Source organism: Saccopteryx bilineata, chromosome 7 (genome assembly GCF_036850765.1).
Source record: "Saccopteryx bilineata isolate mSacBil1 chromosome 7, mSacBil1_pri_phased_curated, whole genome shotgun sequence".
NCBI lineage: Eukaryota > Metazoa > Chordata > Mammalia > Chiroptera > Emballonuridae > Saccopteryx > Saccopteryx bilineata.
In genome coordinates, this window is record NC_089496.1 from 58,029,431 (window position 1) to 58,042,303 (window position 12,873).

The 12,873-nt window shown below is 56.1% G+C and overlaps 1 protein-coding gene across 2 annotated transcripts; it reads right to left on the minus strand.

Moving 5' to 3' along the window:
- Positions 1-348: 348 nt before the first annotated feature.
- Positions 349-12,636, minus strand: DBNL (drebrin like). 2 transcript variants are annotated; one of them, XM_066238574.1, is made up of 13 exons: positions 12,480-12,636; positions 7,388-7,443; positions 6,006-6,118; positions 5,433-5,507; positions 4,394-4,540; positions 3,543-3,620; positions 3,144-3,292; positions 3,020-3,065; positions 2,653-2,743; positions 2,094-2,189; positions 1,885-1,997; positions 1,510-1,609; positions 349-1,163 (listed from the first exon to the last, which is right to left on the minus strand). In XM_066238574.1, exons 1-13 carry the CDS (start codon positions 12,560-12,562, stop codon positions 1,024-1,026), a joined length of 1,287 nt encoding a protein of 428 aa, XP_066094671.1. In that variant the 5' UTR covers positions 12,563-12,636; the 3' UTR covers positions 349-1,023. The 2 variants fall into 2 exon arrangements, with proteins under 2 accessions (XP_066094671.1, XP_066094670.1); XM_066238573.1 differs by having other exon boundaries at positions 3,020-3,068.
- Positions 12,637-12,873: the final 237 nt, after the last annotated feature.

Consider the following 12,873-nt stretch of genomic DNA (forward strand, 5'->3'; position numbering starts at 1 on the left):
CTGGGGAAAGACAAGCTCATAAGGCCTCCATGGCCCAGGGGGAGGGGGGTGGACATTGTCATCTTCACGGGAGAAGTCAGGACAGTCAGACCTGCCTGCAGCTCAGCCTGCCCAAGGAGCACACAGGGTGAGCCACTTGCCAGCAGGTGGGGAGGAGGCACTGGGCTTGGCAACCACCTGGGGCCTCCTCAGCGTAGCCTCCCCCCAGCATCTCCCAGGGCACGTGAGGAAGCAGGTACCTCGATGCACACACATGTACAAACACGCTGTCCCGCATGGACACAGCCCCCATGGAGGGAACAAGGTCGGCCCCGGCCCCACCCAGAGAACTAAGTGCAGGAGGCTCACTTCACTCATAATCTTTATGCCTCTTCCAGGTGGCTGTGGCCAGCCAGGCCTGAGGTGCACACAGGCGCTTATACCAGACACCAGGAAGGAGCTTACTTCACACAGGGGCTGTCAGGTTAGAACAAGGCATATCAGAGCTGGGGCCTGTGTGGGGCAGTTCTGACATAGCAGACACGGGGGGCTGGGACACGGGAAGATAGCAGGTGTCCCCACCAGGTCCAGCAGGCAAATCACACAAGACACGTGCCTGCTGATGCTTCCACATACTCATGTGGGGGCTTGGTCATCCCTGTCCCTAGCACCCACAGCCCAGGCAGAGGGACAGAGAAGCACCCAGCAGGCTCCAGAAAGACAAGCTACTGCTGCTAGAGCTGCCGTGACCCTGTCTCTGGTCTTAAACCGCTGAGTCCGCGGCTCCCCAGGTCACTGACGGTGGTAGCCACCACCTCTCAGAGCAGCGCTGTTAAGGACAGGAAAGAGGCAGGTGGCCCTGCTCAGACCCCCAGGGGCCACATGTCCTCTGTTGAAGGCTGCTGGAAGTGTGTGGGAAATCACCAGGTTATTGCTGCATTTAAGGCCCATTCTTGGAAGAGTGCCATGTGCCACCTCCTCCAGCAGCGAGACTACGTGGGGGTGGTGGAGGGACGACCTGAGCCTTGGCCAAGGGCAAGGCCCTCACTCAATGAGCTCCACGTAGTTGGCAGGAAACATGCCAAAGTGGCCGTCGGGCCCGTAGCCACGCCACCAGCCTTCATCAATCACCTCGATGCCCGTGATGAGGTTTTCGGGGTCAAAGGAGATCTCGGTCTCGTCAGCTGCAAGGAGGGTAAGCCCAGATGCTGCACGGGGGGGCTCTGGGCCCGTGTTCCAGCAAAAGGCTAAAGAAAGCGCTTCCTTCCACATGTCAGCTGCTTCCTGAGCCACCACCCAGAGCCACCTTTCTGGTCACATCTTTAGGTTCTATAACTAGGCTGGCAACTGGGAGTCATGCTGTGGACAGCAAGCGGCTGCTCAGAGCCCACAGGGAGCCCTGGCTGTGCATGGCATCCACCCATTCCCCTCACCATCCTGTCCTTTCTCCCGACACGCCCTGGGGCTGTCCCCATGAGGATTCCCAGACCGGCTTCTATCTCAGGACCTGGAGGGGGGCGGGTACGTTACCTGCCTGGTAGTCGTATAGGGCCCGGGCACAGAGCCCCTTCCCACTCAGCCCTGGGTAGTGGTCCACGTGCACAGAGCCAGCATCTTGCTGCTGCACCTGCTGCAGATGGGAAAACAGACTGGGTGCTGCTCACCTGGGCCTGCCCACAGCCAGGGTGCACATCAGGCTTGCAGGGAGGGCATCCGTGGGGGCAGGGGTCCCCATGGTCTCCCCACCCAGTGCTTGCCACACAACTGATCATACAAATTTAGAGAAGTGGCTGCAAATTTAGAGAAGACAACCCACAGGCAGTGAGTGAGCCTGGCAGGAGCAGCTGAGAAGGCCATTTCAGGGCACAGGCCCTCGCAGCCCTTCCCCCGCTACGGGGGACCCACCATTGGGGGCTCCTCATAGAGGGTCTCCTGCTCTGGGGGCTCCTCGTACACAGCCGCCTCCTCTGCCTGCGCTGGACAGGCAGGGGCACTGGGCACCGGCTCCACGCAGAGACCTGCACAAGAGGATGCAGCCAGCTGTGACCCAGGGTAGGAGAGGGTATCCCCCATCTTCCCCGACCCCAGCCCCCTGTGGGGCAGCCGAGCCTTGCCTGCCCTCAGCCTTGAGGTGTCATGAGTCAACTCCCTGCCAACAGGGGTCTCTGGTTGGGTGAGTTGTTTCTGCAGGAAGGGGCTTCTCAGTTTGCCTGCCAACAATAAACACAGGAGGGGGAAGCACATGTAGCCTCTGCTTTCTCTGTGCCCTCCTGGTGGGCGGACCTGTCCTAGAGCAGTGGCCATCACAGAGGGAATGAATGGGGACACCACACACACAACCCTTATGCTCCAAGCAGCCGCTAAGGGGCACATGGACTGTAGGAGAGTTGCCAGCAGGACTAGCCCTGTGTCCTTTGGGGGCCAGTGAGGTGACTGATGCAGGCCCCTGGGATCCAGCTGTACCAGGTGTTTATGGGGCAGTAGCTAGAGGGTCTCTACTCCTTTCTCACCAGGTCTCTGCAAGCTGAGGTCAAGGACACCTCAGTTCCTCCCAGAAGTCATCTTCATGGGCACAGGCTCTCCTGGCTAAGTCGTCCCTGTCACCTTGTGACACACCTTTCACCCCCTTTAGTCTGGCCCTGCCTCATGACTGGGTGAAGAGGGAAGCCTCACCCGGCTGGGGGCTGGAGACAGATGTGGTGGACATGGCTCTTTCCTTCTGCTTGAAGATCTCCCGTGGGTGTGCTGACTGTGGACCAGGCTCCTGGGAAGCACACACATGAGTCCCTCGTGAGCAAGTGCCAGGAGCTGCCAGCCTGCCTGCTCCCATGCAGCAGGGAGGGCTCACAGGCCTACCCCAGGGCCGGGCTGAGGTCCATGCCGGGAGCTCTGCCCCTCACTCCCCTCTCCACTGCCACCTCTGTTGTACCCACTGTGTTCCAGGTTCCCACCTGTCCCAGCTAGCTGTGGAACCTATCATCCCCCCAGGCTGCAGCGGCTCACAGGATGGACCCTCTGGGTTGGAGCACCCATGTCTCACCTGCTCCTCTCTGCTCTTTGAAATCACTTCCTGCTGCTCACTCTTCCTGCTGGAGGACAGAGGGCAGAGCTGAGCCCCTGCCCGCTGGCCCCAGAGGGCATCCCCACCTCCTCTCTGGCCTCACCTCTGACCAGCCTCCCGGCCTTGCTCTTGGTAGCGCTGCTCCCGGCGGGCAGCCTCCTGCAGCTCTCGCTCCCTGCGCTCCTGCTCCAGCCGCTGCCGCTCCTGCTCTGCCCGCCTCTTCTCCTCCGCACGTCTCTCCTCCTCCTCCTCCTGCAGGGAACAGCAGCTCGGTCCCCGCCCAGCGCAGCGAGGGCTCCAGAGTGATTTCCTGGCCTCCGTACTAAACCCCTCTGACCTGCATGACTATCTGTGTATGGGCACTAACAAGAACATTGCTCCAGGAGCTTATTATGAGAAAACAGACCGAGCAAGTGACACACTTAGTCATGCCTGGCACACACCAGATGCGACACTCCACAAATACCAGCCATCATCATCACCACGTCCCAGCAGCACTCACCTCCGCTTTGGCCCAGAAGCTGTCTTTGCCAACCCTCTTGATCTCAGACACAGCATTGGTCTTCTGGTACACAGAGCCCTGCGGGGACAGGGGACACAGCACAGGGCCATCAGCAGGAGCATATGGCCTAGGCAGGAACTGTTAGGACAGCATCTGGCAGGCACCGTGTCCCACAGCCCAGTGACCTGAAGGAGGTTGAGGGCAAGGTGGCCTGAAAGGCCAAGGACACCACTGAGCAAAGACTGTACAGGCAGCTCTCTGGTTCCACCAGGTTCTTGTGGGTGAAGCTAGGTCAGGTCTGAGGCTGACCTCTGTCCAGGTGCCATTCCTAGGAGGCTTGCCCACCAGCCACAGACAGCTGACCACCACAGCAGCACACATCACAACTCCATGGACCTGCTTTGTGTGAGGGGAGTTGGCTCCCACCTAGCACCAGGGCCACAGGCCCACAGGCGTCTGCCTACAACTTGGAGTAGCCTGTCCTGTCCTCCCCTTGAAGTTCCTCCATGGTGGCCACCATCCAGGGCCACAAAGGGCACGCTAGTGCTGTGGCCTCAGGATGGCTGCACTGTCCCTGCAGGGAGATTCTGACCACACACAGCCAGCATCACAGGCTCCAGAACAGCTTTTGTCAACTGAAGGTCAGGGTTGAGGGTGTCTGCCTCACCAGGGGCAGCTCCTGCTCCTGTCAGGTGTGGGTTGCCATCTGCACCTCAATCCAGCATGGGAACCTGAAGCCAGGTGGGCAGAGCCAGCACCATGAGGCTCAGGTGCTGGGGCAGATGCAGCCGGTCTAGACACTGGGAACTGCATACCCTGGCCTATTGCCCCAGGGCTCAGGCAGCACTCACCACTGGGGCCTGCGGGCCCGTGTCCTGGAAGCGGCTGCTCTCTTTGTGGAAGGTGTAGTTGGCCCCTGAGGCTCTGGCCACCTTCTGCATGATGCACTCAGGTTCCACATCCTCCTCAGCCCTCGCGTTGATGGTCACATGGGCCCCCTGCAGTGGGAGCAACATGTGACAAAAGGTGTTGCAACTCCAGGAGAGGACAAGCCACATACCTGTCTGCACAGGTTCAGCAGAGCCCAGTGGGAACTGGGGCAAATGCTCGTGTTTTTTTTGTTTTTGTTTTTTTTTTTAAATGCTTGTGTTTGTCCTGGCTTGAGTGTGAGGCCCTCAGGCCCCTTCTGTGGCTCTGCACTTTCATAGATGGCTCGGGCATTAGAGGGTTTCTTTGATGACTACCTTGACAGACGTTTGAAACGAGCATTCTCTACAGTTCTGCAATGAGCCACCGATCTGCTGAGAAGGCAGGCTTGTGACCTCTCTCACTGTCACTTAATACCCAGTAAGCCTGGGACCCTAGATGTAGAAACTGAGGCAAACCTGGAGAAGTGAGGGCAGAACTAGAAACCAAAGTCCTGAGTCTTCTTTCCAGTGACTAAGGAAATGCAGTCACCGGATACATGAAAACAAATGCTTTTGAAACCACACAAGGTTCTATTTATGACTGACGTGGAAACTGACAGAGGAATGCATCAAAGTGACAGTTATGTGGGGGGCACAGCAACCCGTCTCCTGCAAACCCCAGCAGCTCTGCTAAGCGTTTGCAGTATGCATGGAGCCAATGGCAGCAAGTCCAACCCTGCCCAGACCAGCTCCAGCACAGTGTTCCTCATGGTCCTTTGTCCTGCCTCCCCCAAAGCCACATCCAGGCCTCTCTACCCACTCGCTGAGCAATACCAGAGCAGCCTCAGTCACACTGAGGTCCAGACAGAGCATGGAACAAGGAGCATGGGGCACACCTCAAACTCTGCCTGCGGATCCCACTCACTCATTCCAGGCACCTAGGGCCTGAGGAACTCTAGGCCCTGCAGGGAGTAGCCCTCACCTTCAGGAAGCTGGCCATGGTGCTGACATGGTTGGCACACGCACCCTTCCTTGCGTCGTTCACGCCCTCACCAGTCTGCAATACAACACGCAACATGACCCGCCCATTCCCCAAAGCCACTGCCCTCCCAGGGACTCAGCAGCTTCCGTGTCCCCAGGAGAAAATTGCCACTGCAAAGCACAGAACCAGATGGCCCCACATCCAAGTCTGGGAGATTGTTCGGGCAGTTTCCACTGTGAGGGTACCTGAGAATCCCGTTCCCACCCCAGCCCCATCCTGTGCTACCAGAGCCTCCCCAGACTCTCTCCTGGCCCTCTGACGACCCTGGAGGGGACAAGAACAAGGGTGTCTTGTGATTGTACTTCAATCTGCAGGAGTAATTCTGGGCTTGCAGGATGAATTCTGAGTTATCAAGGCCCCAGGTATTCTTAGAGCCACAATGAATTAATCCACCAGCTAGGAGCTATCCTCAAGTTAAGGCCTCCTCTGCTCCAATCACTGGGACAGAGTTAGAAAGAGAGAGCTTCTCCGGTCACACCTAGACAAGACTCGGAGCCTTCAAGTTTCACATACCCAGTTGATGAGGACAAACTTGGGCAGGCCGGAGTTAGGGTCCTTCACCCTGCAGAACGCGTACATCACCTTCCCGCTGTTGAGCTCCTCCACCATCTCCTCCAGGCCCCCTTCTGCAGCAGTCACAGGAGGGTCAGAGGTGGCCGGGCACCCCCCACTTACCCCAGCACCTTGTCCACCAGGAAAGGTAGCCCCAGCTGCCACTGGCATCAGAATGAGACCCTGGGCCACCCACCAGGCCAATGGATGAGCTGGGTGGGACACAGGACCTCCACATATGACAAGCCAACTCTGGTGATTTTTACACCACTCTGAACAACACTTTTGCAAACCTACTTTTGTACAATAAAAATGTCATTTCTGCTACAAACCAGGCACCAGATATTGAAAGTAAGTCCTCTACAATTTTACCATTGCCTGGACCACCCAAAGGGACCCTGCCTGTATGTGGTCCTCAGACTGTGGTGCCATCCAGATGGGGACATCCCACAAGGGCTCAGCTCTTAAGACTCTCAGAGGGAATGATGGGGGCACAGGAGGGGCTGCCCAACCTATTCTCTCCTGACGCTGAGGCCAAAGGCCCAGCATGTAGGGTGTGCTGCTCTAATTAGCCTTCTAAACCTCCCCAGATTGCAAGGAACTTGATTGCTGAACTCCGCAGCTGCCACCTATATGGCATCACAGCACACAGGAGACCATCACAGTGGTCGTCCTTGGAGAAGACCATCAGGGAAGGTGCTAGAGAGAGGGCGGGGCTCTCTCTCTACCAACATGTTACCAGAACCACTCGTATGGTGAGCAGACCTTGGGTGATGAAGTTGTGTCTGGCTCAGGTCAAGTGCGCTGGCGTTGAGCACAAGGAGCTGGAAAATCAGCTGAATGCTATAGCTCACTCCCGTCTCTGGCCCATTCTGGCTGATCTATACTCCCAGCAGAGACCTCTGTCACCCTCTATTCGAGCAGCACTTTTCCAGGTCACCCTGTCCTAGCTGACCCTGTGCACTGCTGCACATACCTGGCCCACCAGGATGGGGCAGCAGAAGGGTGCATCTACAGCTCCTCCTCCAGCCCAGGCCACCCTGAGCTGGGGTACAGCTTGTTTCCCATCTCAGCTCTCCCAGCTACAACAGAGCCGCACTGCCCTGCCCCTCAGGCCAAGAATGCCATGGAGGACTTTCAATTAGAAACACCTGAAACCGCCTATCCTGCTTGGTCCATGTCCCTATCAGGGGCCAGGAAATTCTTCAACTCTGTTGGTGACCTGAGTCCCCTCCCTCCTGCTGACAGCTGAAATGCCACCTGAGCTGGAGCACAGAGAGTCACTCTCTCCATGTACCTCACCCTCCGAGAGCCCGTTTGATTCCTTGCTTGGCTATACTCACCCCCAGTGCCAGCCACACGGATGTCATTGCTGTTCCCTTCATAGGTAAAGAGAGCCCTGAAACAAAACAGGCAGGCTCTGTAGCCAGTGCAGTGGGCGCTGTCTGCCCTCACCCGAGAGTTCAGGATGGCAGTCACATTGTAGGTCGGCAGGGGCCTCACTGTGACCCGCTGGGCCTGCCAAAGCACAGCCTTTTCAGCTCTGAAGCTGAAATGATGCTGGCATGACTGACCACAGGGGCTTGTGAGGGACACACCTAAAAACACGGGGGAACAGGCCCTGGCCGGTTGGCTCAGTGGTAGAGCATTGGCCTGGCGTGCAGGAGTCCCGGGTTTGATTCCCAGCCAGGGCACACAGGAGAAGTGCCCATCTGCTTCTCCACCCCTCCCCCTCTCCTTCCTCTCTGTCTCTATCTTCCCCTCCCGCAGCCAAGGCTCCATTGGAGCAAAGTTGGCCCGGGCGCTGAGGATGGCTCTATGGCCTCAGCCTCAGGCGCTAGAACGGCTCTGGTTGCAACAGAGCATCGCCCCCTGGTGGTCTTGCTGGGTGGATCCCGGTTGGGTGTCTGACTGCCTCCCCGTTTCCAACTTCAGAAAAATACAAAAAAACCAAAAAAACATGGGGGAACATGTATTTGCTTTGAGGAAAAACAGCTGCTTTTGGCAACTTTTTACACATTCATGTGTGAAATACCTGCCTATGAGGCATGTGAATTTGAAAACACAAAGACACCTGCACATCCTTGACCCCAAAAACCCCCAAGAAGCCGTCAGGTGGAACTGGCACCAGGCACCTGGGAAGGCTGCCGACACCCATGGGCATGACTGCTGTCTTCAGTGGCCTGCACGGTTGGTAGAGCAGGTCTGTCTGGGTTGGGATACTCCCAACGAACAAACTTTCCTAGGTTGTGTGCAGCACCAGCAGCCACATGGGCCATGACTCAACATGACATCAGGTCCTCAGGGGACAGGCTCTGTGTGGCACAAGATCTAGACCAACTATATAGCCTTACCTCTCCACAGGTGACCATGGGCCACACCTCTCTGTAGAACTCTGGAAAAGATCTGGACTTAAAAACTCGTGCTTCAGAGTCATTTAGAAAATGTAATATATTTTTTCAGATTTTATTTATTCATTTTAGAGAGGAGAGAGGAGAGAGGGGGAGGAGTGGGAAGCTCCTCGGAAGCAAGCCCACGGTTTCGAACTGGCGACCTCAGTGTTCCAGGTCAATGCTTTATCCACTGCACCACCACAGGTCAGGCTGAAATATGGCAATTTTTTAAAAAAATTTTTTTATTCATTTTAGAGAGGAGAGGGAGAGACAGAGAGGAGAGACAGAGAGAGAGAAGGGGGGGAGGAGCTGGAAGCATCAACTCCCATATGTGCCTTGACCAGGCAAGCCCAGGGTTTTGAACCAGCGACCTCAGCATTTCCAGGTCGACGCTTTATCCTCTGCGCCACCACAGGTCAGGCAAATATAGCAAATTTTATTAAATGTGGGCATATTGCCTGACCTGTAGTAATGCAGTATATAGAGCATCAACCTGGAATACTGAGGTGGCCGGTTCGAAACCCTAGGCTTGCCCAGTCAAGACACGTACAAATGCTTCTCACTTCCTCTCTCTCTTGCCTACTTCTCTAAAAATCAATAGATAAAAATTTTTAAAAAATGCATGAAGCCTGACCTGCGGTGGCACAGTGGATAAAGCGTTGACCTGGAACACTGAGGTCACCGGTTCAAAACCCTGGGCTTGCCTGGTCAAGGCATATATGGGAGTTGATGCTTCCTGCTCCTCCTCTCTCTCTCTCTCTCTCTCTCATTCTAACTCTCCTCTCTACAATGAATAAATAAATAAAATATTTAAAAATCTTAAAAAAATGTATGAAAGGTCCCATGACCAAAACAAAGGTTACTTGGAAGCACAAGCCTGCTGAGCCAGCAAGACCAGGCTTCAGGGGTAAATGCCCAAGAAAGCTGCAAGACATGAAATTCGACCCAGACTCAGTGGATCTGGTTGACAGAGAGGACATGCTGCCAGGAAAGAACCAAGCTTCCCAGGAGAGTAAAGAGAATATGGAAGGAGAGAAACAGGGAAAAATAGTTGGGAGGTGGTAGACCCCCAGAAGAACATTCTAGAAGAGGTAGCTTCCTAGCAGTCCAGCTATCAGCAATGACACTACAGGAGTTGGAGTTCAGCTCCAGGCAGTGCTGCCTGACCATCAGACAGCAAGTCAAAGGGAAAAGCTGGTCTAGCATGTCATCTTCTCCACGGATGGAGTCCTGACCAGCACATTCCTCTAGAAGGCCACAGAAGACAGAACACTGGACCAGGAGCAGGGACAGAGATGGCCACTCAGCCCAGCTCTTCCAAGAAGGGATCTGGCAGCTAAAGCCAAGCTCCATGCTGACCTCATTCCCCTTCACCCTGGGTTCCAGCCTTAGCCATTCTTGGATGTCCCAGTTCAGAGTCTCATTCCCAGGTTCAATCAAGTCCCAACCTTCTTTCAAATCAACATGAAGAGAATGGTGTTCTGGCCTGTACATGGAAAACGGAGTGTAGGGTACTGAGCACCTTCTGGTTCAGTCATTCCTTCCAAAAACACGTACTGAGAACCTGCTGCTTGCTGGTAATGGAAATGGAAGTGTGTGTCCTTGGGACACACACAGGTGTACTGCCTGGTGGAGGGGATGCAGGAGCTGGACCCAGGCTGTGATCCAGGGAAGAAGGACCAGAGAGGACCAAGAGAACGAACTGAGGTGCAGAGCTGATGTGCCTGCTCACACCCACTGAGTTTCAGGGCCTGGCCCAAGATCACCCGTGCTGCACCCACCACGCCGGCGGCCACCTCTTCTTGCTCTGATACCACCTTTCCTCTCCTCAGTCCATCCTTCATCTGAGTGCCTACTACACACCACAGCCTGCACCACTGGCCCACACCATGCCAATGAGGATTTCTGGAAGAGTCAGGAAAATGGGACTGCAGCCAGGAAGCAAGGCAGTGAGGAAGGCCCCTGCAATAAGGCCACCTGGGAGGAGCTGAGAACTGAACTTCGGGGAGGCCCCTGGGATGATGTGGAAGGGCGCTCCAGGTAGAGGAAGCAGCCAGAGTGAAGGCTCGAGGAGAAACCAGCATCTAAGTTTGAGGAAGAGAAAAAGGGCTACAGTGTGGTAAACGGGAGGGCTGCAGGAGTGGAGGTCAGCAGCTGGGCTGTCAGGGCCTATCAGCCAGGCAAGGAATCTGCTGTTTATTTAATGTGCAACTGGAAGTCACTCTAGAGTTACAAGCAGGAAAGTGACATTAGTGAGTGGTGACCTGCCACAAAGTATCTATTGACAAAGAGGGCAGAGGCTGAAAGTTATGCTACCAGGTGGCACAACCTGCACTGCTGCTGGAGCCTGGGGGAGGGTTAGGAGGCTGGTGAGGTGGATGGGCTCTGACTGTGTGGAAGAGGAGGGAAGAGGAGGCTTGGTACCTTCATGAGGAACGGAGAGGAGATGGGTGGTAACAGGCAGCTCTGAGAAGAAGCTCAGGGAAGGCTGAAACATGGGAAGCCTGAACTACACCATCCCCAAACCAGTGAGTCACTGAGAAGACTGAGGATAAATAGAGACCTGGAAGGAAGGCCCATTAGGACACCCAGGAATCTTCTAGGTAAGTCAGAAAAGAGCTACAGCAGAACATATAAAGGAGCAAAATCCGAACTGGGACGGACTGAAGAGGGAAAAGATGCTTCCAGCTTCCAAAATCAGATGGCCTCATGTGGCTGTGAAAACAGGCACTCTGTATGGAGATGCTGTCAACAGGGTTTGGAATATCAGCAGAGGTCTAAGGGTCCTCTGAGAATAGGAGAGAGGAGGGATGGGGGTGGACATCAAGAAACTCTCCTTAGAGAAATAACAGTGTCTCAACACATGGGTGAATTTCCTGAAGGATTATATAGAAAAGAAGGCAAAAAAACAAAAACAAAAAACTCTACTAGTTACCAGACACATTTCCCTAATTAGAAGAGATGCTTTCTGAACAGAGGATGCACTCAATGGTTCCCCTGCAGAGTTGGCACAAGTGCCACACAGGGTGCCCGCATCAACCTGGCCCCAGGCAGGAAAGGAGTCTGCAGACCAGGAAGGTGCTGTTCTGAAGCTCTTCCCCACAAGGCCTGGGGCTAAAGGGAAGAAAAGGCTCTGACACCCTCAGTGTCAAAATAGTACACTGTATGAAAACCACTTTGCTGGGCATCAGGGAAAGCAGTGAAGAGAAAGCAGCAGCACCTGACAAGTGGAGACCAGTCCCAACAGCACAGCCACACCCAGTCGGCCCTGCTCCCCAAAGCTGGTCCTCTTAGTCTGCCATACTCAGCATTTCTTACAACTGAAAGTGCTCAAAACCAGTCAGCTAAAACAATTTAAGCAAAGGGGACAGCGACAGAGTTACTATACACAGCTACCAGTGCCTGCAGAATAGAGGGCAGACCCTGTGTGGCTGCCCAGCGCCATCCCAAGGAGAGACCTTGGACAAGGATTCTAGTTACCATAGAGCACCATCAACCCCAGAAGGAGACCTAAAGACTGCTGCCTAGCAGAGGAAATCACCGGGAGGTAGAGGGAAGACGGTAGCCAGCATCGTTAGGCATTCATCGCCCCAAGGCTCCGGCACAGGAAGGAAGGGGTATTCTTGTAGAAAGAGAGGTTTTGAAATCCACATGCACAGAGAAGAAGGAACTCAAACCCCCGACCTCCCTGTCTGACACCTCTGGGGAGGGCTCCCGTAGCCAGCCGGGCTGCCTGCCGCTCTCAGAGGCCCGTCCCGGGACACTGCGTTTGCGAGAAGCCGGGCGTGGCTTCCGCTTTCTCAGGGCAGGAAAGCAGAACCTGCGAAGCCACCAAGAGAAACAGCCAGGCACGAAGTCCAACGTGGAGGCCCGCGGACCGAGGGATGGAGAGGCCTGGGGGCTCACGCGCAGCGACGCAGGCGGTGACAGCACCTCCCGGAGTGCGGCGCAGGTGTGGGGCACACAGGTGAGTCCCGATCGCCTGCGGTCGCACGGTTCGCCGCCCCCTGGACACCCCGGCCCAGCCCGCCGCGGCGCCCACCAGTCGGTCGGGGACTTCTCGGCGACCACGCGCAAGTAGGCCTCCTGCAGTGCCGGTCCATTCCGGCTCAGGTTCGCAGCCATGGCCGGCCCTCGCTGCCCGCGCCGCCGCCGCCGCTTCCGGGCCGATCGCCCCCGCGGGCCGGAAGCCCCGCCCTACCAAAAAGGGCCCGCCCCTACGGGAAGCCCCGCCCGAGAGGAAGCGGAAGTGGGCGGGGCGCGACGTTCCGGGCTCCGGGGTGGGCGGGACGTGGCGGGAATGGAGCCGCCTGCTGTCTTTGAGCGCCTGGCAGAGGGACCCAAGCCAGTTCCCGCTCAGCTGCTGCGTGGAGCCCCGTGCGCCTCCTCTTCTAACTCTCGTCACCTTACTGCTTGCGTTGGAGAACCATGGGTCC

What these genes read in the sequence shown, in the direction of transcription:
- DBNL (XM_066238573.1), bottom strand. Translation starts at nt 12,562, where the DNA reads ATGGCTGCGAACCTGAGCCGGAATGGACCGGCACTGCAGGAGGCCTAC. An exon ending in CGGGCCCGCAGGCCCCAGTG is followed by an intron (nt 3,621 to 4,393) that starts GTGAGTGCTGCC and finishes CTGTCCCCGCAG; the next exon opens with GGCTCTGTGTACCAGAAGAC. An exon ending in TCTATGAGGAGCCCCCAATG is followed by an intron (nt 1,610 to 1,884) that starts GTGGGTCCCCCG and finishes TCCCATCTGCAG; the next exon opens with CAGGTGCAGCAGCAAGATGC.